This window comes from Vespula vulgaris, chromosome 2, assembly GCF_905475345.1.
Source record: "Vespula vulgaris chromosome 2, iyVesVulg1.1, whole genome shotgun sequence".
Taxonomy (NCBI): domain Eukaryota; kingdom Metazoa; phylum Arthropoda; class Insecta; order Hymenoptera; family Vespidae; genus Vespula; species Vespula vulgaris.
Genome location: NC_066587.1, coordinates 7,106,315 through 7,133,154, shown reverse-complemented (window position 1 = coordinate 7,133,154; position 26,840 = coordinate 7,106,315). Strand labels below are relative to the sequence as shown.

The 26,840-nt window shown below is 29.7% G+C and overlaps 2 protein-coding genes across 2 annotated transcripts; one reads left to right on the top strand and one right to left on the bottom strand.

Moving 5' to 3' along the window:
• Positions 1–328: 328 nt before the first annotated feature.
• On the bottom strand, positions 329–7,195 carry LOC127061434 (uncharacterized). Its single transcript, XM_050988285.1, has 9 exons — positions 6,869–7,195; positions 6,555–6,701; positions 6,075–6,449; positions 5,561–6,002; positions 3,339–3,453; positions 2,909–3,099; positions 2,736–2,804; positions 1,991–2,097; positions 329–1,707 (listed from the first exon to the last, which is right to left on the bottom strand). The coding sequence occupies exons 4-9, from the start codon at positions 5,630–5,632 to the stop codon at positions 1,536–1,538; spliced, it is 726 nt and encodes a 241-aa protein (XP_050844242.1). The 5' UTR covers positions 5,633–6,002; positions 6,075–6,449; positions 6,555–6,701; positions 6,869–7,195; the 3' UTR covers positions 329–1,535.
• Positions 7,194–25,258, top strand: LOC127061424 (uncharacterized). Its single transcript, XM_050988270.1, has 6 exons — positions 7,194–7,491; positions 18,492–19,031; positions 20,747–21,020; positions 21,231–21,332; positions 22,662–23,532; positions 24,575–25,258. Exons 2-5 carry the CDS (start codon positions 18,492–18,494, stop codon positions 23,507–23,509), a joined length of 1,764 nt encoding a protein of 587 aa, XP_050844227.1. The 5' UTR covers positions 7,194–7,491; the 3' UTR covers positions 23,510–23,532; positions 24,575–25,258.
• The last annotated feature ends 1,582 nt before the right edge of the window (positions 25,259–26,840 follow it).

Here is a 26,840-nt window from a genome sequence, read left to right as displayed (position 1 = left end):
ATTCTCGTCCTATTGATAATAAATAACTCGAGTAGTTCCTTCGATATTTCTCTCGTTTGTAATAAACGAAAGGCGTTTGTAGATTTGAATAAATCGAGAAGGGGAGAGAGTTATCAGTAATATCGAAAAAATGTAATATCTTCTCAGCACGTGTAAGTTTTTATTTCATCATCGATAAGTAAAAGAATTCGTGATAAATAAGACAGAATAGATAAATCACGTAGCTACCCCTTAGATTAGATTATTATTATTATTATCATTTTCTTTATTTTTTTTTTCAGACGAAGAAGGAAAATAAAAGCAAAGAAAAATAATGATTACTCTCACGTTAGAAGAAACTCTTGCATTTATTTTCTTTTTCGTACTATTTGAATACTACTTTTACATACTGTATATTTCTCATTCTCACTTTTTCGTAAAAAGCACGTCGCTCAACTCATTTTAATCTTCATTTTTTTCTTTTTCTTCCTTTTCTTCTTATTTTTCTTTTTTCTTTTCTTACCCATAGAGGAGAGAAACTTTCAGTGAGAGGAAAAAAAGAGAAACAAGACAGGACCGACGAGTATTTCAAAGAGTATTTGAACGGTGAAAAATGAAAAGGATATTTCGACGAAAGTGCAGCTTTATTCGCGTCGATGGAGACAAAGTAGGGGGAAAAATGGAGAAGAAATGAGTGATGGAAATAAACGAAATAAAAATGAGAGAAAGAGTTCAAGCGATTTTCGAGTAGGATAAAGTCATCAGCAGTTTTATAAAATTTTTCGATATACAAAATGTATATATGTATGTATATATAACTGAAAGAAAGAGAGACAGACAGAGAGAGAGAGAGAGAGATAGAAAGAGAGAGAAAAAGATAATAGTTCATAACAAAAATAGAAGTTCATTATAGAAAAAAATATTTAAAGACTATTATGAATGTGTATTATTGTGTGTATTTGTTTATTTTAGATTAAAATTCTTCCTTTATACGAAGTCACATGGCATGATATGCAGGTGATTCATAATTTGTTCTTCTTCGTAAACAATCTGTGCTTTATTTTCTTTTATGTCGAATGTACAAGTATAGTCCTTGAAACGAAATCATCACATAACAATGTCTTTAAGCATATTTTTCATCTTTCATTTTTTTCATAAGCAGCATTTATTTAAATGTACTGTAATTAAATATGTATATATATATATGTATAAAATATATATAATATATATATATATTTATTATAAATATTATATATTATAATAAATAATAAATATATATGTATATAATTTTTATATAAATATATTTTATATATATATATATATATATAATAGTATTTTATAATATATTGTTTAAAACTAAGAAAAGTATTCGGATCAATATTTAATATTTGTCAAGAAATAAGGAGTAAAATGAATACTCTTTTCGTGTTTTTTATACTTGTCTATCGATTTTTTGGCGATTTTGAAGAGAAAATAAATGAAAGAGAGAAATACAGAGAAAAAGAAAGAGAGAGAGAGAGAGGGAGAGAAGCGAAGATATTTCTTCAAAGATATGATCAAGATGAGACGAATTTGACGGTGCAACAGCAGCTCGAAGGAAAACGAAATAATTCCGTTGTTAAATTTTGTTTATCGACTGCGAGGAGTTGACGATAAATATATTTTTGTTCACAACTTGACACATAACCCGTTATATGTTGAACAAATTGACACGGTGCTGAGTTTGTTCTGAAAAACAAATATATTTATATATTTATGTATGATACATACACACGTGCGCGTACACACAACACACACGCACACATGCGCGTATATAAGAAGTTTCATACATGAGATTCTTTTGAAGAAGAAAAATTTGTCAAGAAGGAAGAAAAATGAAATAAAAAAAAAAAAAAAAAGAAAGAAAATGAAAAAATCTTTCTAAATCTTTCCTACATAAATATTATATCGAACGATTAGTTATAGATTTTCTATAGATACAAGTTGATACTATAAAAATGAATTAACTTACAGACAAGTTTCGATGCGTACGCCCTGTGCAAAATTTTGTCCCATTTGTGCTATGAATAGCCACTCACCGTTCACCGTTTGCGCCGTTTTAGGATAAATCACTTTTTCCTGTAGATCATAATCGAATCGATCAAAATAGATTTTTTATTAGTATCTTTTTATTAGCATTTAATGATGTTTTTATAAAGAGATCTATTAATTGGAGAGATATTCGATCACTGAATGTATACAATATTTATTTGATTCAATTAATGAATCGTAAAATGGGAAAGATAAGATGTATATTTTAGAAATATATTTAGAAGTATAGTTATTTAAACGTCATGGGTGTTAACAACAATTTGTCGTTTAATTTTATAGATATTATTTTAAACTTTTTGAAGATATCTTTTGTAATATTTAAAAGATTTTTCAAAGTATATTTCAAAGTAATAAGAGTAGAATCTAAAATGAGAATGGTGACAATCATAATTTGTTTTTATCTTCCCTCTACACAAAAAATTATAATAAATTTATGTTAATAATAATTATATAACTTTAAATTATAAAAACTTTATTAGACAAGCATAATGATTGATAGAAAATTTGTTTGACAATTAATGCGTTAATAAGTGCGAGAACGAATCATTTATTTAAGGATAAAGCAATAAATAAATGTATTTAGCTGATTAACGAATCAAACAAGAAAAAAAAGGAATAATCGAACGATTTTTTAAAAGATTTTTTAAAAGAAAATTTTTACTTACAATAGATACACACATTGGTATTTCGTCCCTCGCGTCTATTCTGTCTGATAAGTCTAACTCTTTCGGTATCTAGATAACGAATAATCGATTGAAAGATTTATTAAAATCGAGAGAAAATAAGAGAATGTAGGGATGTTAATATTTTAGATTTTCTTTTTCTATTAATTACTTACGAAATCATTAACAGCGAATTCCATTAAATTCTTATTATTTTCTAATCTATTTTTGACCAATTCGCTAGGATAGTAAGGTGTATCCTCACAATAGGTTTTATTCTTGCATATGTGTGGATCTCCGAGATTTCGTATCTGAGATTTCACGTTATCATAAGGGAAAAATATTTGGTCCTCTGTATTACCCTTTGCTATCGTAAAAAATATATAATGTTGTTTGATATATTGAAATCATATTATTAATTTTTTCTTAGTTTTATTTTTCAAACAGCGAAAGATTTCATTATCAGACAAGAATATAAAAATTATAATTCTGCAAATGATTTGATCATACATTTGTTCGGTAATATCGTTATTGTTTGTTAGAAATATAAAAGAAATTAAACCTACAATCGCAAAAGTATTATTTAATGATTTTGATGATACTTACGTTCAATGTTATACATAAATGGTGATTCCTTGTACCAGGAAGGATATGAAGGTCGATCAAGGCCATATTTTTCATAGAAGTTTGGTTGTGAATCGCTATTTGTTTTACCAGCAATCTGCAATTCCGGAACAATTCCTTAGAAATGTTAATTAGCTTTCGTTTTGATTAAAGAGACAGAGAAGAGAGAGAGAGAGAGAAAGAGAGAGAGAGAGAGAGAGAGAGAGAGAGAGAGAGAGAGAAGGGTAAACAAAAAGATATTCGTAATTTCGTGAAATCGTAGAAATGCAGCCGCTTATAAAAGACGTATCTAAATTTGATGATGAAACAAAATCGATCGGATATCGTAGAATGAAAAATTCAAATAATTTCGATGAACTGGTTAATTGATATCTGCGATTAAAAGAAACGAATCTCTTGTTCTTTTTTTTTTTTCTTTACAATTCAAAGAAATAATCTTGATTTCGATCAATGAATATTATTAATCGTTATTTAAATTTATTGTCAAAAACGTTTTAACTCTTCTTTATTTATTTGAAGAAAATAATCTCACTTTTTATTAATGAATTTTATCTATTATTATTTAAATTTATTATCATCGATGTAAGCCATTCTTGTGGTTTGATATTCCAACGAGACTATCGATATTCTTCTTTGTTACGTTTTAATTTATTATTTATGATGTATATATGTCGTTATACTTGCCATACATTTTACAGTGTAAATTCCATTAAGTCTATAATTACTATATGGCATCATTTTATATGGAAAATAATCAAATTATATTCATTTGAATGCATGACCGTATGAAATTAAAATTATTTTCTCTCTCTCTCTCTCTCTCTCTCTCTCTCTCTCTCTCTCTCTCTCTCTCTCTCTCTCTCTCTCTCTCTCTCTCTCTCTCTCTCTCTCTCTCTCTCTCTCTCTCTCTCTCTCAAAGAAGAAGAAGAACAAGAAGAAGAACAAGAGGAAGAAAGACTGATTAGAAAATAATGGGAAAAGTAATGAAAATTCTTCTTAATAAAACTTTTATTATCGTTAGGAATAAAAGTTTTGATAATACTTCCGAGAGATAAGCGTTAATAAAATCGTTGCTGGTATAAAGATGCTCGCCTATTCGAAATAGATTAACAACCGACTAATTAACCTTATTTAATAAATTTTATCTAAGACCGATCATTTAATCGTGTCTATTCGATCAACGATTTCTCTTATAAAAATATCGTAATGTAAATACAGTTATATTAGTAGAAAATAATAATTCGTTTAAACAGCCCCGTATAACTATATTGAAAAAAGAAAATAAAATAAAATTACAATAAAAATAGAAAAGATGAAACAATAAATATCTTGTATTTCCTTCTCGAATAATATCGTCGATGATTCTCTCGTCAGATTTTATTTAAAGATATTCAAACTCGTCAACTTGTTTCTTTCCTCGATTTATCCGTATTACTTCTTTCCACGATAAAATTCCTTGATTTCATTATCACTGAGAATCGATTATTTTTTATAACGGATAAAGATAAACGGCTTTTAAATCAAGGTTTTTGATATTGAAGATAAACTATAGAAGAACGAGTTGTACATCGTATCAAAGTAAACAAACATTAAAGTACATATGCATACATAATGTTTAAAATCGAAGAATCATTTACGATTGAAAAACATAACGTATATGTATATATGCACAGATAGATAATATATTTATAAACAAACACAGATAAAATACGATATGATAAAGAAGATAAGAGAAAGAGGAATCTAATTAAATTCGGATAGTCACTTGTATTTCTTTTGAACTCGATTCGCCTCGTTAGCACCGTTAAGGCGATTTAAATAATCTGATAATAATCATTAATTACGTTAACGATAAGCCTAGAAACAAAGAGTAACGAATATGCGAGTTTTAAAAAATATCTCCAGTACCGATCGATTAATCTTACTTATCTTCTAGCTTCTATTAATAAATGATAAGATTAATGAAAATATTCTTTGATTTTACGTACGTATTAAAATTATGAATATACTATAGATTTAATATAGAGAGATTATAATATAGTAAATAAATGTTACGTATCTCGAAATACAATTATGTTCATTAATATTCACGGTAAAAAGAAAAAAAAGAAGAAGAAGAAGAAGAAGATGATTATGACGAAAAGAACATTTTTACAAAAATGATATTTCATGCGAATGATAATATTTGGGTGAAGTAAACATACCCAGAGTAGGAGAACAGCCTTGATCACGATCTTGAAAGGGTGATAGTCAACATCAAGACGAATCTTCGCCATTTTGATACTCGATTTATTTCTTACTTCGCACTTCCTTTTTCTTTTTTTATCTATCTATCTATCTATCTATCTATCTATCCCTCTTTTTCTCTCTTTCTCTCTCTCTCTCTCTCTTTCTCTCTCTTCCTATTTATCTCTGAACTTCTTTCAAAAGATCCTCAAAAAAAGATAGAGACATATAAGAGAGAGTGTTCAAATAGTTAGGGAAAGTCGAAATCACGTAATAAAATATATTATTTTTCCTTTTTCCTGTCCGTTTTAAAAAGACGTAAAGAGAAAAAAAAATTTGCCAAGGTACGCCTTTTTCTTTTGCTTCTTCTGTTTCTTCCTTCGTTTTCTTTTTTTCTCTTTTTTTTCTCTTTTTTCTACTCTGTAAACGAAAAATTGTAAAACCTCAGGTAGATATGTAATAAAACAAAATTCTTTGGTTGTCACTCCGTACCACTATCTTCGTAGAGGTATAAACGTTGTCTCTGCTTGTCCTTCTGACCGTTCTTTCGTTCTACCTGCTGTCAGCGCCGTTACTGATAGACTCAGCTTTCTTCGTTAGCTTTTCAAGCAACGATAGACGAAATTAACAGCCCCCGACCTCGGTTTATATGTTAAACCGCAAAGATTAAGATACGATTACGATTGCTCAAAAACTCGATGAGTAACTTCAATCGCTTTTATCGTATTCATGCAAATTCTTGAAAATTGCATATAAAAGAAATATATATATTATATTTATATATTTCGTTCTCTTTTTTCTTCAATTTTCAATTTCGTCTAAACTCTCGTCTTCTTGTTCCTTTCCTTCCTGAACCTCCAAACTTCCCTGTTAATTTATTATTATTATTTCTTTTTTTTTTTTTCTTTTTGTTAAATCGTCGAATAAATTTCCCAATGGATCGAAGATCGTTTAAGACGATATAGTACTCACCTACTAACGACGAGTTTTACAAATCGATCGATCATTCTCCAAATTCGTTGTTGATGTTCTCTATACAGTTACGATGTTCTCGATCAACTTTCAAAATTTATAAGTCTTCTCTTCCCTTTTCGTAGTTTTACGGTTTTACTGATTTACCTAATTTTCGGAAAATCTCGAGAAGTAGTCAACCACATTACACACACACACACACACACACATACGCACACAAATGCTTATATATGTATATTTCAAGAGTTATTCGCTTCGTAAGCACGTTTTCCGCTTCGCAGAAGATCGAAACGGTCGCTTCAAATTTGACTTACCGATAGCATATATATATATATATATATATATATATATATATATATATATATATTCCGATGTATCCTACACTAATTCTCTTCTATGATCACACATATATAGTATATAAGTAAACGAGTTTCTATCAAAACGTATTATGTGTTGGAAGACTGTTTAATGATTATCTACGTATGCATGTTTATATTTGTATTTTGTAGTTAAGATGGACCGATTAATTAGAACGAACTGGTTTTACTGATACGAGAAAGATGGGTTTATGTAAAGTAAAGGATGATGAAACTCTCACATGAACCGTTCTCACTCTTGTCTGTTAGAGACTGTTGGACGAACTACCTGTGCCAATCGTGTTTAGCACGATCTATAGTAGTTTTTGTTGCGACATCTGTGTAGAATGTTTGTATATGTTAGTGTCTCTATTACGTGTCTCTATGTTACCTGCCATTCGAAGCGTCAACTGAACGCTACAATAGACTCTGATCGATCATCGTCATAAGCCCGTTACAATGTCGAATTAACTTTGATTAAAATCTTTTGTTTCGATTGATTGACGTAATCAAACATGTAATAGATTTCTTCGTGTGCGTGTGTTTTTTTTTGACGTCACTGTCTTTTGGGAAATACGATCGTAAGTAAAAAGATTGTAAAATGAATAAACTTGATCGTCCTTCAGATCTTGCAAATAGAGATTATGTAACTCGAATTTGTAATGTTTCTCTCTCTTTCTTTCTTTCTTTTTTTCTTTCTATCTCTCTCTTTTCCTCTCTCATTTTCTATCCTTTTAATATTATCAGGAATTTAATGAATATATTTCAATGATCTTTGGAATGTTAATGATAATATTTTTTATAAAATGAAATTTAATGGTAATTTATATAAAAGGAAAATGATCAGACGATGCTTATGTTGATGAGAATTTAAAGATGATTTAATGTTACTCTACAGGTTACTACACAGGTGTTAAACTAAAGACAGAGAGAGAGAGAGAGAGAGAGAGAGAGAGAGAGAGAGAGAGAGAGAGAGAGAGAGAGAGAGAGAGAGAGAGATACAGACAGATAAAGATAGACGAAGAGAAAATATTATACATTGACAAAATGCGTCGAGAAAACAATAATTTTTATCGATTCAGAATCTTTGCAATCGTAATAATTGGCTTGGACTTCCCATGCAGTCTCCTGTATGATAACGATCGTCGACAGAAGAAGATTAGTAGCTTCCTCATAGAATTTATTTCATAATACTACCGACCGAAAGATGTTAAAATAAAAATAGGATAATTTTGTTTTTTACACGAATCATGATTCTTCCTTAGGATAAGGTCGTTTGATAAAATTTATTGGAACGTTAAACGAAACAAAACAAAAGGGGTGAAAGAAAACAGCATCATTTTGTTAGTATGCTAGATTGCGACGATAGTTTATTTATTTTCCATAATTAAATACGAGGATCGTTCTGATTAAATTAGAGGAAACGTGTGTTGAATTCCGCTTAGTAACGGTCTATGTAAGATTAACAGGAAAGAAACGTGCAGAACATATAGTATACATAAAACAAAAATAAATTTCTTCATGGATTACATCATGACACGCGATGAGCGCACGATTTAATTAATGGATGACGATTTCTTGCTTTTAACGGAAAAATTGAAAGGCATACATACATATGTATGGAAATATATTTCCCATTTATCGACGTGACATGACTTTTTCTATGACTCATACGTATATCTCTGTGTATATTTTTACATTCGATGTCGTTGACTTTTACAGAAGTCTTTTATAGATTTTTTAAGAAATTCATAATAATAAAAATAGTTGAATTGTATTGGGATATAGTACTAGATACAGACAGGACAATAGCATACAACAAATCGGATATAACGTATATCCACAAAACAAATAGAACATACTTAATAGACATTGCAATCATTAATGACGCAAATATGAAATATAAAGAGGATAAAAAAAGTATATACCACTAGCAACAGTATTGAGGGATTTCTGAAAGTAGTAAAACAAAAATAATGATCCTTGATCATATCCGTAATACGTATTACTACGAAATTACTGATACAAAATCTGAAGAAAATAGATACAGATATAGATTTTATTTTGAATCAATGTAGAAAATATAATATGCAAAATAGTACTGAAATTTTTTATAAATATAATAATAATAATAAGAAAAAGAAGAAGAAAAAGAATTAGAAGAAGAAACATGGATTTATAATAATAATTCAAAATTAAATAATCAATACAGTACAAGTACTACAATAAACATATCATTAAAAATAACATGCTAAAAGATAAAATGATAAATGCAGGATGTGTAAATGGCAAATGGAAACAATAGACTATATAACAGAAGGATGTAACATTCTAATAAATAAAGAATATATCAAAAAACATGACAATGTAATTAAACGTATGCATCAAGAATTAGCCATAAAACGTAAGCTAATAAATGAATAAACATTAACTTACAAATATATACCTCAGAACATACTGGAAAATGACAATACCAAGCCAACACCACGAAACAAATCAGATATCACACTTATACATAAATCAATGAAGACTATTCATTTTATACAAGCATACATTCCAAATACATATATGTAATAAATATGTAGAGAAAAAAAAACATAAGAGAAAAAATAAAGAAATACTTACAATTAACAAAAGAAATTAAACAAATCAAGACAATGTAAAAATAGTAGCAATCATTATTCTATTTATCGGAAATATTATATCAAAATATCTCCATCATAAACGCTAAAAATACTTGATTTCTCTCCAACTACGTACCTATTACACTTACAGAAAATAGTCATACCAGACACTTGTCCATTTATTCAAAAGTTTCTCAATTATATACATTCAGAAGCAGTACATTCTAAACGGAGACTATGCTTGACGTCAGCTTGCAAGGTGTTCTAGAAGACCAGAATTAATCTACGAAAACAAGAAATAATAACAATAATAACAACAACAACATAACAACAAACTTTATAAAATATCTCAAAATATTGGCCGCAAACACATACATATAGGTATATATATATTTATATTGAAATATTTAGAATATTGAAATATTTAGAAAGCAATAATATCAAAAATATCTGTAATAAGAATAAAAAAATTTCTGATTTGATCGTGACCTATATGACGGTCAACGATAAAGGTCAAAAGATAATGATAGTAATAAATTAAAGGCAATCTTTAAATTATTATTATTATTACTATTATTAAATAATAATATGTAAAAATATTTTAATTAAATGAATCAATGAATAATTACGAAATAAAAATTCGATTAGACAATTAGTTAAGAACGATTATACTGATATGCCTAATAGGCAGAATTTTAAAAAGGAAATAGATGAAGGAAGGCAGTATTAAATCATTTAATAAATTTCTAATTTTGGTAACGAAGGTTGATCGTATCTTATTCGTTATCATTGTCCGGAAACTCTCGGCTACCACTTTGAATTTCCTCTGTTGTAGTCTGGATTAGTTTGTGGTTTGAAAGTGTCGGCTAATAGTCAACTACGGTTCCGGTCAATACCGCGAACATGAATCAGAAGAAATATATATGTGTATAAATAAATATATATATCAATATATATATATAATAAATATATATATATTAAATATAGCTGATTACATATATAGAAAAATTGATAAAGGAGATGAAATTGATAAAATTATCAAGAAATTTATAGCTATTTATAACAAATTTGACCACTTGATAAATCCATTAGTCATTCGTGATGCTAGAGATCTTCGGAAGTTGGAAGAGCGATAGGGGTGGGAGTAACTCGTTGTATTTTTATTTTTATGAATAACGATACACGTAACTGTACGTATATCTCTCTGAATTGAAAGGATATCATTTAATGGATATTTCCTCGAAATACGCTTCGCATGTCGATTAAAATGACGGTATACATGGAAAACGTATAAAATGAGACATCCTATGAATTTCCTTTCGAAACTATTTTTAACGTTCCTCTTTTGATCTTGATTAAATTAATAATGAACAATGAACGAAATCCAATGATTAAATAAATATTTTCTTCCATCGTTCTATCTTTTAGTATCCACTTTCTCAAAATAATAATAAAAATATTCTTAAAATCCGTTTGGGGGTATAAGCGTGGTAACGAAAAGTGTATCGCCGTAGTTTATTTGCGAGCGAGCTACGATAAATAAACGCAGATTTAAGCTAAGAGAAAGTTCAATAAACTTGATAGTTTGTACGCATGCATGGATGGAAAAGAGGATTAGACATTTGACGTGGTGTAAATAAAGAGAAGGAGGAAGATCATTTCTTAAATTCCTTAAAATTGAAACGAAAAAATAATATCGTTTGATAGAAATCAATATTTTTCTATAATAATTTCCAGTCATCGAATTTTCGTCGAATAAATAAGAAAAAAGAAAATAGATAAATAAATGAATGAATGAATGAATTAATGAATGAATGAATACACTTGCGATTACTTTAAAGTAATCGTTCGCTCATTTATATACAATATTCTTTATCTTTCGAAATAGATTGATTGAAACTAAAAATAGTATAATCAGATAGCATGATGCATGAAATATTATCTCATTATGCTATTTTTAGTTTCAAACTATGTATTTCGGAAGATAAAGAATATATAAGAAAAATGGGCGAACGATTACTCTGTTTCTTAACTTTTGTCAGTAAATGTAAATAAATAAATTGCATCCACCTATTTAATTAAGATTCTTATAAAAATAAAAATGGCGTTGCTCGATTAATAAATGATGTAAGTTTAACTTTAATCAATTACCAAGAGAAAATGAGAGTCTTAAAGGAGCCAATTAAACTTTCGAATTTGTAAGCCGACCCTCACCTTCATACCAAGATATAATGAATCTCGACTAATAATATTGGACGATGATATTATACTGCTTGTTAAGGAAAGTCTCGATGATAGTGAGCGAAATCGGTCACAGCATGCGCCAGCTGTCGAGAATATACTGAATTCAGGAGATGTGTTATTCAGTAAGAACTTGTGGATAACAAAGTTCTCGGAAATATCCTACCTTGCGTCAGATTACTGTCATGCAATCGGAATTACCGACTTGAAACGAATTCCAGTTGAAATTTAATCATAGAAACGATCGTTCTATTACGAAAAGATGGTTCACATATCAATGTAGCTTCAAATAAAGATTTCAAAAATACTTCAAACGTGAAATCGAAAATATATATTTATTTCTGTTTAACGTACAGAATATTTGCCTGATCAAAGAAAAGAAAGACTCGTGCAAAAATTAATGACATAAAAGAGAGAGAGAGAGAGAGAGAGAGAGAGAGAGAGAGAGAGAGAGAGAGAGAGAGAGAGAGAGAGAGAGAGAGAGAGAGAGAGAGAGAGAGGTAGACAAGAATTATTAATAGTTTTAAGGCAAGAGAATTTTTAGGAGAAAAAAATAATTTTATGATATTATAATTGTTAATGGTTTTACTACCAATCACAGTGAAAATAGGAGAAGAAAGAAAAAGAATATAAAAAGGATTAAATAAGAAACGATTAAGGTCTAAAACAAGGAATTATCTGAGTAAAAGGATTCAATAAATAAAAGTCTTTAGACTCTAATAGCATTCGGGATTATCTTTTCTGTTCCTCAATAAATATTATAGAAAGACTGGAAATTTTGGACGAAATATATTCACTTGAAATGTTCTAAAATATTTTAAATATTTCTTACTACTAAAGAAGATATAATTTCGTTATTTCGTTTGATATTATTTCCGATACTTATCGCTTAACTTCGCAAATTTACGAAGATAATGTCAAGTTTGAAAGTTCATTCTCGTCGAAAGTATCGAAGGAAACAAATGACCAGTTTCCTATTTGTCGATTGGATCGTTATATAATAATACTAATGATAATAATGTGGAAAAAGCGAGCAAGGATGGGGACAGTATAAAATTGGTGGATTCAATAACGAGACAAAGAGACAAACACTGTCGTAACTGGCAGGAAGTGGAATGAACAAAAAATACGAAGTATCTTTTGATTTCTGGGAGTGAGCGTTACAATCTAATGCACACCGCCAACTATAATCATCCTGTTACTTCGTAGAACAATGTTGATGCGCTTGCCTTTCGTATTATATCTCAAGCGAATACTCAGATACTTGAGTTTACTTCGTAAACAGGCACATCATAACGACGAGCAAAGGAAAAACGCAAAGAACGAACGAGTCCGACGATTCGCCTACTTTCTACTTGTCGAAAGGATGAATGACGTGATACGATCAAATAATCGGGCAATCAAATTGTTTGCAGTATATTTTAAGTATTAACTTCCATTCGTATTTATCCTTAAATATGCGTGATTGCACAATTACGATATATTAATGTTTAACATGGTTTAATATATAATGGATATTTGTGTAATATAATTTAATTTTTTTGAAGTTTCGTAAAAAGATTACGATAATTTAATTTTTTTTTCCATTATTTCTATATCTGCATTTTTCTTATAAAAAATTTCGCAAGATATGAATCATCCTTCTTTTTATTAAATTTTATTGAATTTTTTATTGAATTTCGTAAAACTAATTGCATGGTAATTTAATAATATTTTTCATTAATTATTTAAGCATTAATATTTATTTAAGCTTGCAAGTATGTTTTTTGTCTTAAAAATTTTTACAAGAACTAAAGCAAGCATATTAGGAGTTTAATGAATGTTCTATATTCATTGTAATTGAATATTCATGAAAGCAAACGTTACATTAAGTTTATATATGTAAAAATTTTTCATCGATGTAAGAAAACTAATATTGATGAATCAAAGAAAATCTAGTCGTTCTAATAATTCTCACCAAGTAGAAATAAGATGTTAAAACTACGAGAGACGAGTCAAGATTAAGAAACAGTGAAGTCTTTCGCAAATTGTAGTAAGAATAATCTTAAAAAAAAAACACATAAATAAAAGATTGAGAGGTAAGTAATTATGAACGTTTCAACACAATAGAAATTAACTTCGAGGGTAGTAGACTCTCTCTTATGGTGCTTTTCAATTTTCTTAGACGAGATCATAATGTCTATGTAACAGGACGAGCTTTCGTTGTAATTACAGTTGCCAATGTTGTTCTTAATTATTATTATTACAATTTCGATGAATATATATCGAAAATAAACTAATAAATTTCTGATAAATTATTACGGAGAAAAATAAATACCAATATCAGAAAGGAAAACTTTTTAATTTTTTACATCAATTTATCAATTTTTAATAAGAAAGTTTGACAAATGTATTGAAAACAAATTAATAAATAAATGATAAATTATCATTGAGAAATAAATAATACTAATAATAAAAATGTTTCAATTTTTCATATGTAATAAGACAAACATTCATTTTAATTATCGTTCTCAACATTTTTCTTAATTATTATCACTACGATTTCGATGAATATATATCTAATAAATAAATAAACAAACAAACAAATAAATAAATAAATAAATAAATAAATATATATATTAAGCATTTTTATTAATTTATTATATATATATATATATATATATATATATATATATATATATATATAATCTATCATCGCATAATCTATTACAAAATAAACTAATAATAATATATAATAATGATAATAATAATTTATTCTTTTACAAGTATCAAAGTAATTGATTATGTTAAACGCGTAGACTATCTTTGACGTGCAAGGAAAATGAAAGAAAGATGCAACGATAACATCATTTCACTACTTTCATTAGCGTGCTTAGACTTGTGAATTTCAACGAAAAAAGGGCCGGCCGTATATGACTTCCTACTTCCAATGCAGTCGAGAAAATGTATGTAACTCGATTGCGAGAATACATTTCATTTGAGATTACATACAAAGCACGATCAAAAGGAAAGAATGTGTATCGTAATATGTATATCGAAGAATCGAACGTGAAATCTTTTTCTTATTATCTTTAAAAAAAAAAAAAAAGAAAGAAAAAGAAAAGAAAAGAAGAAGAAATCAAAACAAAACAAAATAAATCAAATCAAATAAAAATTCACAAATAAATAATAACAGATCATCTCGATCGTTAATAATAATTTTCAACTTTTGATTAGAGGGTATTGACAAAGACATTGCCGTTAATCGTCGAGTAAAACGATTTCCTTCGTAGATAAATTAAAAGAGAAATTTTGTCGAGTCACATCGTACGTTTTTCTCTATGGCTCGTTAACCCTTATGAAAGGAAAAAGGAGAAGAACGAAAAAATGTAAAGAAATTCCGAGATGATTCTTGGTGATATTTTTCGATAATACTTGATTTATATATACATATGTATGACGAATTTTTGACGAAAAAATTTGTGATGAAAAAGAGAAAAACGAAAAAGAAAGAACGAAGTGGATGGGATTCGTGCAAATTTTGAAAATTCTTAAAGAACAGAAAACGAGAAGGTAAAGAGATCCTGACACTCTCTCGCGATTGGTTTAAAGGTGGGAGTCGGTATAAAATGAGGAAGTACTCGATGGCGCCAGCCAGTGAGTTCAGTGAGAGTGCCGCGATCATTTTGCCGATCTACCGTGAAAGTCACGATCACATAGTAGAAGGTATACTTAAATTTACCTGTGTAGAAACGTAGAACGATTTCGTTCTTTACATTCGCGGGAAGTGTGAAGTGTCGTATACGAGTATCGAAAAAGGAATTGTCGTTCTTACAATTTCCTAACGATATCCTTTTTTTTTTTCTTATTATTAAATATTTTTTTTTTTTCTATCAAAAAAGCAATTATTTTTTTCTATCTTCTTTTATTTGTCTTTTTCTCTCTTTCTTTTTTCTCTTTCTCTCTTTCTTACTTGAGCAGACATCAAAAACGAAAAAAAGATCGCAAACATCGAAGCTTTCTTGACTTTGCTTGATAAAACACATATAGACTAACTTGACACGTGTTATCCTGTGAAAGTTAAATAAACATCCTTGCCAAGAAGTTTCATTATTGATAATGGAGAAAATATCGTTCTGTATGAGACATCGATTGTGCTTGAAGTTATTTTCTTGAAATTATCGCCGTTACATTAATTTTATCTTATTAAACAATTTTTATATTTCACGTTAATCGATTATTAATAAGCAATTAAGCAATTAAGAACACATTTCCATCATTTTACATCGTTTTTTTTTTCGACGAATTAATCGATAAAAAAAATATCGAAAAAGGAGAGAAGAAAGAAAGAAAAAAAAAAAAAGGTACATGAAAAAATTCTCGAATAGTCCGAGAGAGCTCCGATGTATCTAGGTCATGCCGTCGACTCCATAGTGCAAGATCAAGGACACAATCCCCGATCACTTTCGCTTTGAGAGTAAGACCGGCCTTTGATACCGGACTCAATATGGTGCTCGAAACAGTTTCCTTCTCGAATGCTTCGAAGGAGATCGCTCTTAACACCTTTACTTCTTTCTTTCAAACGTTTAATTCCGCCAGCTGTTAATCATTTCCGCTACTATTTTCATCAATGAGAAATTTTTAATATCTTTTCTATTTCATTTTTCATTTTTTTTTTATTTTCTAAACGTACCTTTCACTACTCGTAAAATGTCAAAGATGATAATGGAGGATCGTTGACTTTCTAAAGACTTAATTAAATATTATTTCTTTCTTGGTTGATCGACTAATTTATTTCTTGATGAATGATCATGGAACGATTGAAAATTTCAAGAGAAATTTTAATTACTAAATGTATTTGTTTATTAAATTTTATGAGGGAAAAAAGAAAGTTTGTTTTATTCTTCTTATTTAATTGATATATAAATAATACATCGATCGATTATGTCTGTGAATTGTTTTACGAGGTCAAACGATAAACGGATCGATTAATTTTCTCCATTTTTCTCGCTCGATAAGACACACACATAAAGGTCCTGCACGAAAGATGAAATATCATAGTTCATCGCATGGCACAACGTGGGCGTTTCATAACGTGAGCTATCCTCGCGCATCCTCGCGTGACTTTCTCCGAAGAGTCGCTCCACTTGTTATATACGCACGCAGCTACGCGAGTTTATGCTTCGGCGCATCTCAAATTCGAGAAAATTGTCAGACATGAATCTTATTCTCCTCTTTCGATTTCGCGAAAATTACTTCTAGAATAAGAAAGCGTTCGTGTTGTCGGAAAATTAAACTTGTATTTTCTTTGAAACTTTTGTTTTACGTTCAAAATCATTTTTTTTTTTTATCATTCTTTAAATCTTATTTATTATATCTATTATCTATTAATTTCGGAAAAAGATTTAATTCATTTCAAAGAATGTATGTAAAATTGCAAAATTATAACAATTTTATTGTATATTAAATTTCGTGAAACAAATTGTATGATAATATTATTTTTACGTTATTATTCTTATAATATTACATCATTAAAAATTAGTATATTAATATATTAATTGTCTAATAATATTATTATTATTTATAAGTGTTATAGCTAGTGTGATATGCTTTCTTAAAAATTTCTAGAAACTGAAACATGCATAATCAACAATTTATTCCAGTTTAATGAACAGCTTGTCAATTTGTCAATTTCGAAAGCAAACAACTTTTCGTTTATTTGTTGAAAGAACTCTAAGATAATCATATGAAATAGGACAGAAATTATGCAACAAGCTAACACTAATTATCCATATTAGTGATATAACACAATTTTATTAATTTATAGTAGCAACCTAATGAGGGTTAAATATATCTACTTCCCTTTGAATACGTAACGATCATTCTAATAGAGAGTACATAATATGTTAGAAAGCATATTCTGTTTTGTTCAGTATCTTTTGATTAGACGATATATTCTTTACTTTTTTGACGTTTCTAAACCAGTGACGTGTAAAGTTGTCTTATGAAATCAATTATTTTATATTCTCATCATTTTTTTTATTTCTCCTTAGCAAATTTTTTATTATCATCTATATTAACGCACTACAATATTTCTTCTTACTGTTATTACGTTGCCATTTTTTCATAATACTATGTTTTATCTATAAATGAAAGACTTGTATATTTATTGCTTAGTTAAATTACAGTATTTGAAAACATCAGAATAGCATATTGGAGTAAGGACAATCGAATAACAGTAATTAGAATGATCATTCATTTGTCGATAAAAAGTTTGAATAGCTTTGTTCTAAACGAAAAAAGTAAATTGTTTATCAATATATAGCCATCATCGACGTGAATAATTAGGATTTAAACTTTCTCAATTAATTCCATTTTTGGAAACGAACAATTTTCTTTAATCAATTTTTAAAAAATTTCTAATCAACTTCACTTGTTAATTAAATAAAATACTACGGTTATATTTGGCTATTGATTTTATAAAAACAAATTGATATCTGTACATATATAATATCAATATTATAAAGAATATAAAAGAAAGAAGAAAGAAAAAAATAAGAAGAAAATAGAAGAGAAATAAAGTAAAGTGGGATAAAAATTGTGAGATATATATTTAACCATAAAAATGAAATTTACGAATAAAATAGTAATAAATTATTATGCTATCTAACCAAACCACTTTCTTAATTTAAAACGAATCGTTAAACAAGGTGTCTAGATATCGTCGAATATTTCAGATGTTGCTGTTAATCTTGTTATCATGCTGCTCGGTAGTTCCAATTTTATCTGAAAAGACGTTGAATCAGAATGATCTTAAGGAACGAGCATCGGCGCAATTGCAGCGTTTAGCACCGTATCGAAGATCGATCGATCGAGCTGGATCGGATCCTCCGAGTTCGGAGAGGCCGATCGATCGAAAGAAAACTTCTGAGGAATCGAAAGAACAGGAAGAGCAGAGGATAGCCATGCAAATTCTCGAAATGATCGAGAAATCTGAAGAATTTCAAAAAGCTATGGGAAGTATGAAGAGGATCGATGATAATAAATTGACGATTGATCTAGTAACGGATCCACGGTACACTGAATACCTACAAGAACAGGATAGAACCAAACGATCGGGTTCAGGTAGTTTTATTACCGGATCCAGTAGCATCATTTCGGGAATAGCTAGTGGAATAATCGGTGGCCTCACTAGTGCATCAGGAGCAGCTTCGAGAGGTTCTATAGGCGGTGATAGTCAACCTACTCATGTTGTTTATGGACCACCTGTTCAACCGGTAATATATCAAAAAGATATTTCATATACTATATGTTAAGTATTATTTTATTATAATATTATAATTTTATTATAGTATTATAAAGTTTTATATATATAGTAGTATATATTATACTATATATTATACACACACACATATATATATTTTTTATATATATTATAAAAGAATATATGTACATTTATGTGTATTATATTATAATATATATTATATTATATGTACACATTATACTAAAGTATATTTTATATCATGTATTATTTATTTATTTATTTATTTATCGTTTTTATTTAAAAGTAATTTTCCAAAGTAATGAAATTCCATTTAATAATTATTTTTCTTTAAACGAACAAAATTTTGCAAAATATAATATATATATATTATATGTTATATAGACAATATAATGTATATATGTATATATTATTTGATATACTTATATTATTTATAACTGTCGATTGAATCATTGATCGAAAGTATGTAACGATTACTTTTACAATTTTATGAAAATATTTCAACTTTTTTCACCTTGCATCATTCGAAGGCAACGTCCCGTGAAAAGTGTTTTAAGAATAGTGTAACAGAGAAAAGTAACCATAATAATAATATAATATGTAACAAACGATAAAATATCGAACGTGAATACTTTAAATAATCGATTAGTTTCAATTTTTTTATAATTGATCTATAACTGAAAAACCAGAGAAATTATAAACGAACGTTTGATCAAAGATCTAAGCGAGCAAAAGTGATTTAGGTCATCGAGATTCTCGATTAAGGAGGGAAATTCAATGCTCTTCTCAACGTTCTCGCGATCGAAGTCGACACGTTTTATCTTTCTCTTGTCGACTTTAGAGACGATTTAGAACGATTACTATTCCGATTATAGAAAGATTGTAACGAAACGCACAAAAAAAAAGAAAAAAGAAACCTAATTCTGCAGAAGCAAAATGAACAATTATTAAATAGCATTTTCCTTCCTTGTAAAACAAATAAATCACAACACGTAGAACATATGTTTTTATACGATCAGATACGAGACTAATATTATACTAAGTAACGTTTTAGATTTTCTAAACGCGACTTCTCTAATTCTGAAGTCTCTAAATGAAACTATAGAAGTAGTTCAGTGGCACAGATTTCGAACTCTGTAGATCGTATGATATATATGAAACTTCGTGGAACATTTATTATAGAAGAAACGTTCGATTTGGAAGAGAATAAACAAGAAAGACAAAAAAAAAAGGAAAAAAAGAAAAAGAAAAACAAACAAATAAACAAGAAGAATAAAATCACGTCGTCACCTTGTATCATGCAAGAAGGAAATCGTTCGAAAATGAGGTCAATGACGCGTTGCTTGCTTCCATCTTCTTTTTTTCTCTTTCTTTCTTTATTCTCGTGAAGAATTATAAAGAAAACGACACGTTTATGTGATATTTATGTGACCTACTGTTTTTGTTCATCTTAACGAACAGTGTAATTAGACGCGCGAGAGACATGCCTACTTTCGTTCTTGCATTATAAACGATAAATCAATAAATCGAACGTTAGAAAAGTTCTTTTCTTTTTATTCGTCACATTGATCTGCTTTCACTCGATATAAAAGAGAAAAAAAAAAAAAGATTAAAGCTCATTATTCTCCTTTCTTTTTTCTTCTTTTATCTTCTTTCTTTCTTTCTTTTCTTTTCTTTTTAATTTTCGAAATTATTTTTCATGTATTTCAGTACGGCGAAAAGACGTTCGACGTGTGGGATTTCAAGAAAGCAATTTTGAATACCGTGATTCAAGCATTGAAAGCCATAAGTGGTGGAGTATTGGCATTAAAAGGTCAATTGATCAAAGGTGGTGGCTTCTTGGTTTCCACGAAGGGCAAAATTATTAGTACGACTGGTGACGCCATAAGTTCGCTCGGTCGTCATATTGCAGCAAGTGCTGTCATACAAGCACCAAAGCCACACTATGGTCATCCGAGTTATGGTTATGATCATCGACCGATCGGTAAGCTAATAAATAAGTTTCGATTAAAGAAAAAAAAAAAAAAAGTGAGAAAAAGACAGTAATCAAGGTATTTGACGAATTCTCAACGTTCTCCCTCTTCGCTAACTCTTTCAACCGAACTAAATAAGACATTGACAGATCAAAATCAATTCGATCGATTCTCTACCTACTGTGTATATATTTTATACTTCTAAATTGTTTAAAAATCAGAACACGACAACACCTACGACGGACCGCCACCACACATCGAGGATTATCCTGGACCAGCTAATAATTACGACGAACATTCGAGTTATCCATCGGCATCGGACGGTAGGTCACTTAACTGTCAATTACGAAAGAAAACTGTTCCCAAATATTTTCCAATATACATACGTACTTACCAATCTACTACATCTATAAAACCAATCATATGGGATGTTAAAAGCATTTATGAAGTTACGAATTATGCAGTACTTGCAAAATACGTTTTATGTTAATGTAGATTACAAGATTTTCTTCAATCATGGTACGATCTTCAATTCTGAATTATCGATCAATGGATTTTAATACTCTATGTATACTGATATATATTATGTATTGGTATATATTTATACTTATTTATATTTCTTTATATAATATATGTATATTATATAAGTAAATATTATCGATATTTACTTATATATACAATTACATAATTAATTATTATACATATATATACACACATATATATATATATAAATTAATTGTATAATATATATAATTAATTATTATATATAAAATTATTATATATAATATATAATATATATATTTATATTATAAGTATTTATATTATATATCTAAGTATATATAATATATAAGTATATTATATATATATTTTATGATAAAAATTCCCTAACTGATGAAACATTTAATTTATAAAATCTAATGAATACTCTATTTTAAAAATCAAATTATCTAATATCTACAATACTACAAACTTATATCTACAATACAAACAGCATTCACGCGAAAAGATTCACCATTTTCAAGAAAGAGATGTAAGATTACGCGAGGAGAATAATTATCGACGTAATTAAAATCGTATTAAAATGCCGTCGAATAAGGAATCTCACTATTCTCGATTATCCTATACGTGGAAAGGCGGAAGAAGATAGGAACGTCATCTCTTCGTAATGAAAATCATTTGTCTTTCTTGAAATTTTGCGGTTTAACTTTCTATACCCTTCGTTCCTTCTTTCTCTTCATTTTCATACGAATATATTGAGCTACGTTCTTTTAAATCAATAACCAGTTTGACCCACTCTCTTCTCTTTACGTGAATATCAAACTTTCCAAGATTTCGCTTTCTTCGAAAGCGTTTTCGAAAAGATCATTATTTTATTTTGTTCTCGTTGTTCTTTTCGAACTTTAGCAAAGTCCCAAACTTATTCGTAATCACATATTCAAAAGGAATAAAAAAGATCGGAGTAATTTCGAACGATAAAACACGAGACTCTATTTTTACATACAATTTACCGATACAGTTAACAACAAATAACGCACATAACAGAGACACGCAGACACACAGTTAACGTTGAACTATTACAATAACAACAATAACAACAACACAAACAGAATTGATTACGTTTAAGACAGGACTGACAGACGTCACGTTTACAGACGAAGATCGCTCAGGACAGCAGCTCATGAAACCGACGAAGACGGAACAAAACGATCAGAATGACAAGGATCATCTACCAGAGCTGGATCAACGACATCCTAATCTCCAGGATCTAGAGAATAGTTTCGGTGGACCTCCAAAGGGATCTAACGATCAGAACTTTCCAAATTCTGAATATTTCTCGAACGATAATAAGAACAACTTGCCAAATAACAATTTAAATTCAGCTTCCTTGTATCCAGTACAATCTCAAGGCACGTATAACTCGGAACAAGTGATTTATAACAATAATCAACTTTATCAATTGGATAAGGAAAAATATTCTCAGATTTATCAAAACTCGTTGGAACCTTTGAAAATAGAACCGAATTTTTCACCGAACTTGGCCACTCAACAATTCTCCATTCAACAGAGTTTAGAGTATCCAGCGATTCATCTTCAACAGATTCAATATTCCTTCCCAGAGAAAGACTTACAAGTATCCAATTACAATGACCTCTCTTCGTTACATACAAATTTACCTTTAACCTCGCCACAATTTGATACCTTAAAGATATCGATGTTGGAAAATCAGAAAGGACTAGAACTACCAAAGCTACAACCGCAAGATTTCAACGCTTTACCAACATTTTCGAGTGTCCACATCGATATTGCCACTCAAGAACCTTTAACGTTGCCCGTGTTAAATCCCATTAACGCCCATTACTGGCCAAGCCGTGGGTTGTTAGAACCTACAATCAACATACCAAGTAGGAATCTCATTTGGAGGAGGAGTAACATGCAAAGGAAGAAGTTAGCAGTGAGATCACCGGCGAGTCTTCGTGATAGGAGACCATTTCGAGTGTAGAGACTAATCAGGACGAGACGCAGGTAACGTTACGTGAAAAATTGACTGTTTGGATTCTGACTTTGACAGAGATCCGGAGTATCTTTAATCTTCTCTCTATCTTTTTTCTATCATGAATTTTCTTCCCTCTGACAAAATTCTAAAAATTTCGAAATTCTCCGTTCGTTCGTTTTTCTTTTACATCCGCAAAATCTTCGATATTTAGATGGAAAAAGAAAAAAGAATTCGTTTTTCTTCTTTATGTTTTCTTTTTCTTTTTCTATTTTTTTTTCTTTTTTTTTTTTGGATAAGGAATTTTATAGTAATATTAACGAAAGGGAGTTCGGAAATTCTTGCAAAGTTTTTCAAAATCAATCATAGACGAGTTCGAAAGCACAGAAGCAATGTGACTGTTCCGGGCGGAAAGTCTGGAAAGTCGAGTTTACTTTCGTTTTTTGCTACAAGAAGAAAGAGGTGCCGTTGATCGAGTAAAAGTCGACGAACCGCTAACGAAGCGAAAGTGTTCACGGGCCTTTGGGTCTTCTTGGAGTACAAGGGCGGAGTGAAGGTGGGAGAAGGGGAGGGAGCTTTCTCATCGTGTCGATATTCATATGGATATATACTTTCCAAGACAACTACTTCCGACATGCTGGCAAAAGCGTAAAATACTTCAAACAAAACTAGTAGTGTATAATCATTATTATTATATCGTATGTGATTGGAAACTCGAACTATGACTTAGTTACTCGACAAGATTTTCTAAACTATCACGACGATTTAAACTTCGAAATTTATGATTCAACAAAAAAGAAAAAAAGGGAAAAAAAAATTTTAATATCGACTTACCTAATAAGACACGTGAAAATCCTTAACTCCTTCCTGGACGAGAACGAATTCGTGACGTAATTAATCTCTGTTTGATCTGGACTTTGACATTTATAATAGGAAAAAAAGAAAGTGTTCGAATGTATCGGCTTAGTTATTAAGTCACATAAAAATTTTTAAATGTTTCTTGAACGAGAACGAACCCGTTACGTATGATGAAATTCTAAATGTTGTTAATATTAGACATTATCTGTGTTTCAGTGGTCTATTCGTATACATTCTATCCGTATCCATACAGAGGTTGGTACAAATCATCGAAGCCTTATGGATTTTAGAAACTTCGAGATGAAAGATTACAAAGTCTCGTATGGAAAAAGGTGCCTTGAAAAAAGAAGAAATGTGCGCAAACGTGCCAATATCCAATCAACGCTCTCCCAGTGTTATTTTTAATCTAACAAGAAATAAGAAAGAGAAAAGTACACGCGTATGCAGAGAAGAAACTCTTTTTTGATGAGATATTCTACTTTGTGATATATGTTAACGATCGACAGGATAAAATGTCATTGACAGTTCGCAGCACGAGCACGTGCTTTTTAAATGACCGTCGTGATTCGAACTCGCGAGTGGAGCCATCTGTGAACGAAAGGCTTAACCCTTTCGTTCGTTCACCGAGCACGGATTTCACTTCCGATCGATACTTGGAACATTTTTTAAATTGCTTACTTTCAAGTGATACTTATCTACCTGTTATGCGCATTTAACGAAAAAAAAAAAAAGAAAAAGAAAAAAAAATCAAAAGAGTTAAGTACGTTGGTTAATTAAGAGAAACCACTTTTTTTTTTTATTATAAATTATAGTGGCATATTTTTTTTTGTTTTTTTCTACCTAGCATTACTAGAATAAATTGTAAAATAAAGTTATTCCAGAGAAGCTGTAAAAGATCTTGTCAAGGAAATTACTTATGCATAATTAACTCGAGGATCAATCAAGTGAATATAAAGAATGTAGAAAATCGATAAGAAAAAAAAAAAAAGATATATTAATTGTACATATATCAACGATATAACGAGTAAGTACTTAAATGGAAAATCTCAGGTAAGATGGATGGGTGTCGGTCATGCGCGAATAAACATCGGCGTTAGGTCCATTATCCAGCATCCTTCTAAGAGTAAAAGAGAGAGCCAGAAGTTCCTGAGTTCAACGGACGACATTCACGAAATAAATTGTACGGATCAATGTCCTCCGTCGATCTCCTTTCCGTCCCTCGAGGTCGAGAAACCTGCGAATAAAATACAAACCGCAAATCCGTTTACGGATTCATCTTTGTAACAGAAAAAAAAAAGAAAAAAAAAAAAAAGAAAACAATACAAAATTACAAGTCGGTTACGTCAGAAAGATTCCGACTGTACTCTTTTAATAAGATCTTGTAATAAGATCTTTTAACTCTATGAAAAAGAGAAAGAAAAAAAAAAGAAAAGAAAAGAAAAGAAAAAAGAAAATTGAATTATTCTCATAAATCAAACATGCGATTTCTAGATCGCGTGCAAGCACCGAAGAAAATCGCTAGCGTGCTTCGTTGAACGGAACGTCGATGATCGCGTCTTGCGATATGCGAAGATCGTTAACAAAAATGGCGACGATATAGGATAATTTCAAGTTACGAGCTCGTATGTGTGATGTCGTAGAATACGGTAGTAGGTCACTGGATCGTGCACGCAGCTCTTTCGCGATCGCTTCTTGGCCTTTTGCTAGTATTGTGATGTAGTTGTAGTAGTAGTAGTAGTAGTAGGGAATCCGGCGAGTCAAATATATGGAGAGAAACGAAAGACGACTGGTCGATCGATCGATACAAATCGGGTCGGAGGACGATGCACCTGCTGGTTTGTCCCTTTAAATAGTCATTACGATGTTTTTCTTTTTTTAATCATTTTTTACTTATTCAACAATTTTACTTATTCAACTTGTTAATCCTCGATAACGTTAATCCGATAATTGACGAGGGAAATTATGTAAATCCTTCGTTTCGTTACGAAGGATTTACTTTTTATATTTAACTCTCAACAACCCATTTATCTTCGTCTCATTTAAAACAAAAATTATATTATACGAAACTTATAATATAATCCATACTAATATAATTATATTATACTAAATATAACTTATATTTATCAAACGAATATGAATATGATAATTAATTTTGTGGCATGAAATTAAAATAGAAATTTCGAAATACAAATGTTAAAAAAGGATTTAGATCATTTACGAATCTGTAATTACTTTTGTTAAGTAATGAGTCGGGTATAATAATATCGATCAAAAGAAAGATTGTTTAAGATATTCGATATTTTGTTCAAAGTCTATCTCGTTCCTCGCGTCAATTTTAATTCATGAAATCTTTCAATTGTATTTACGATCAATTGGATAATAATGGGAAGAATGTCAGGGAAATAAAGAATTTCTTTTCGCAATAAAACTCGCTGCCGGTTAGTGCACTCAACGCATCGAAGCGAATGCGAGAGTAGGAGTA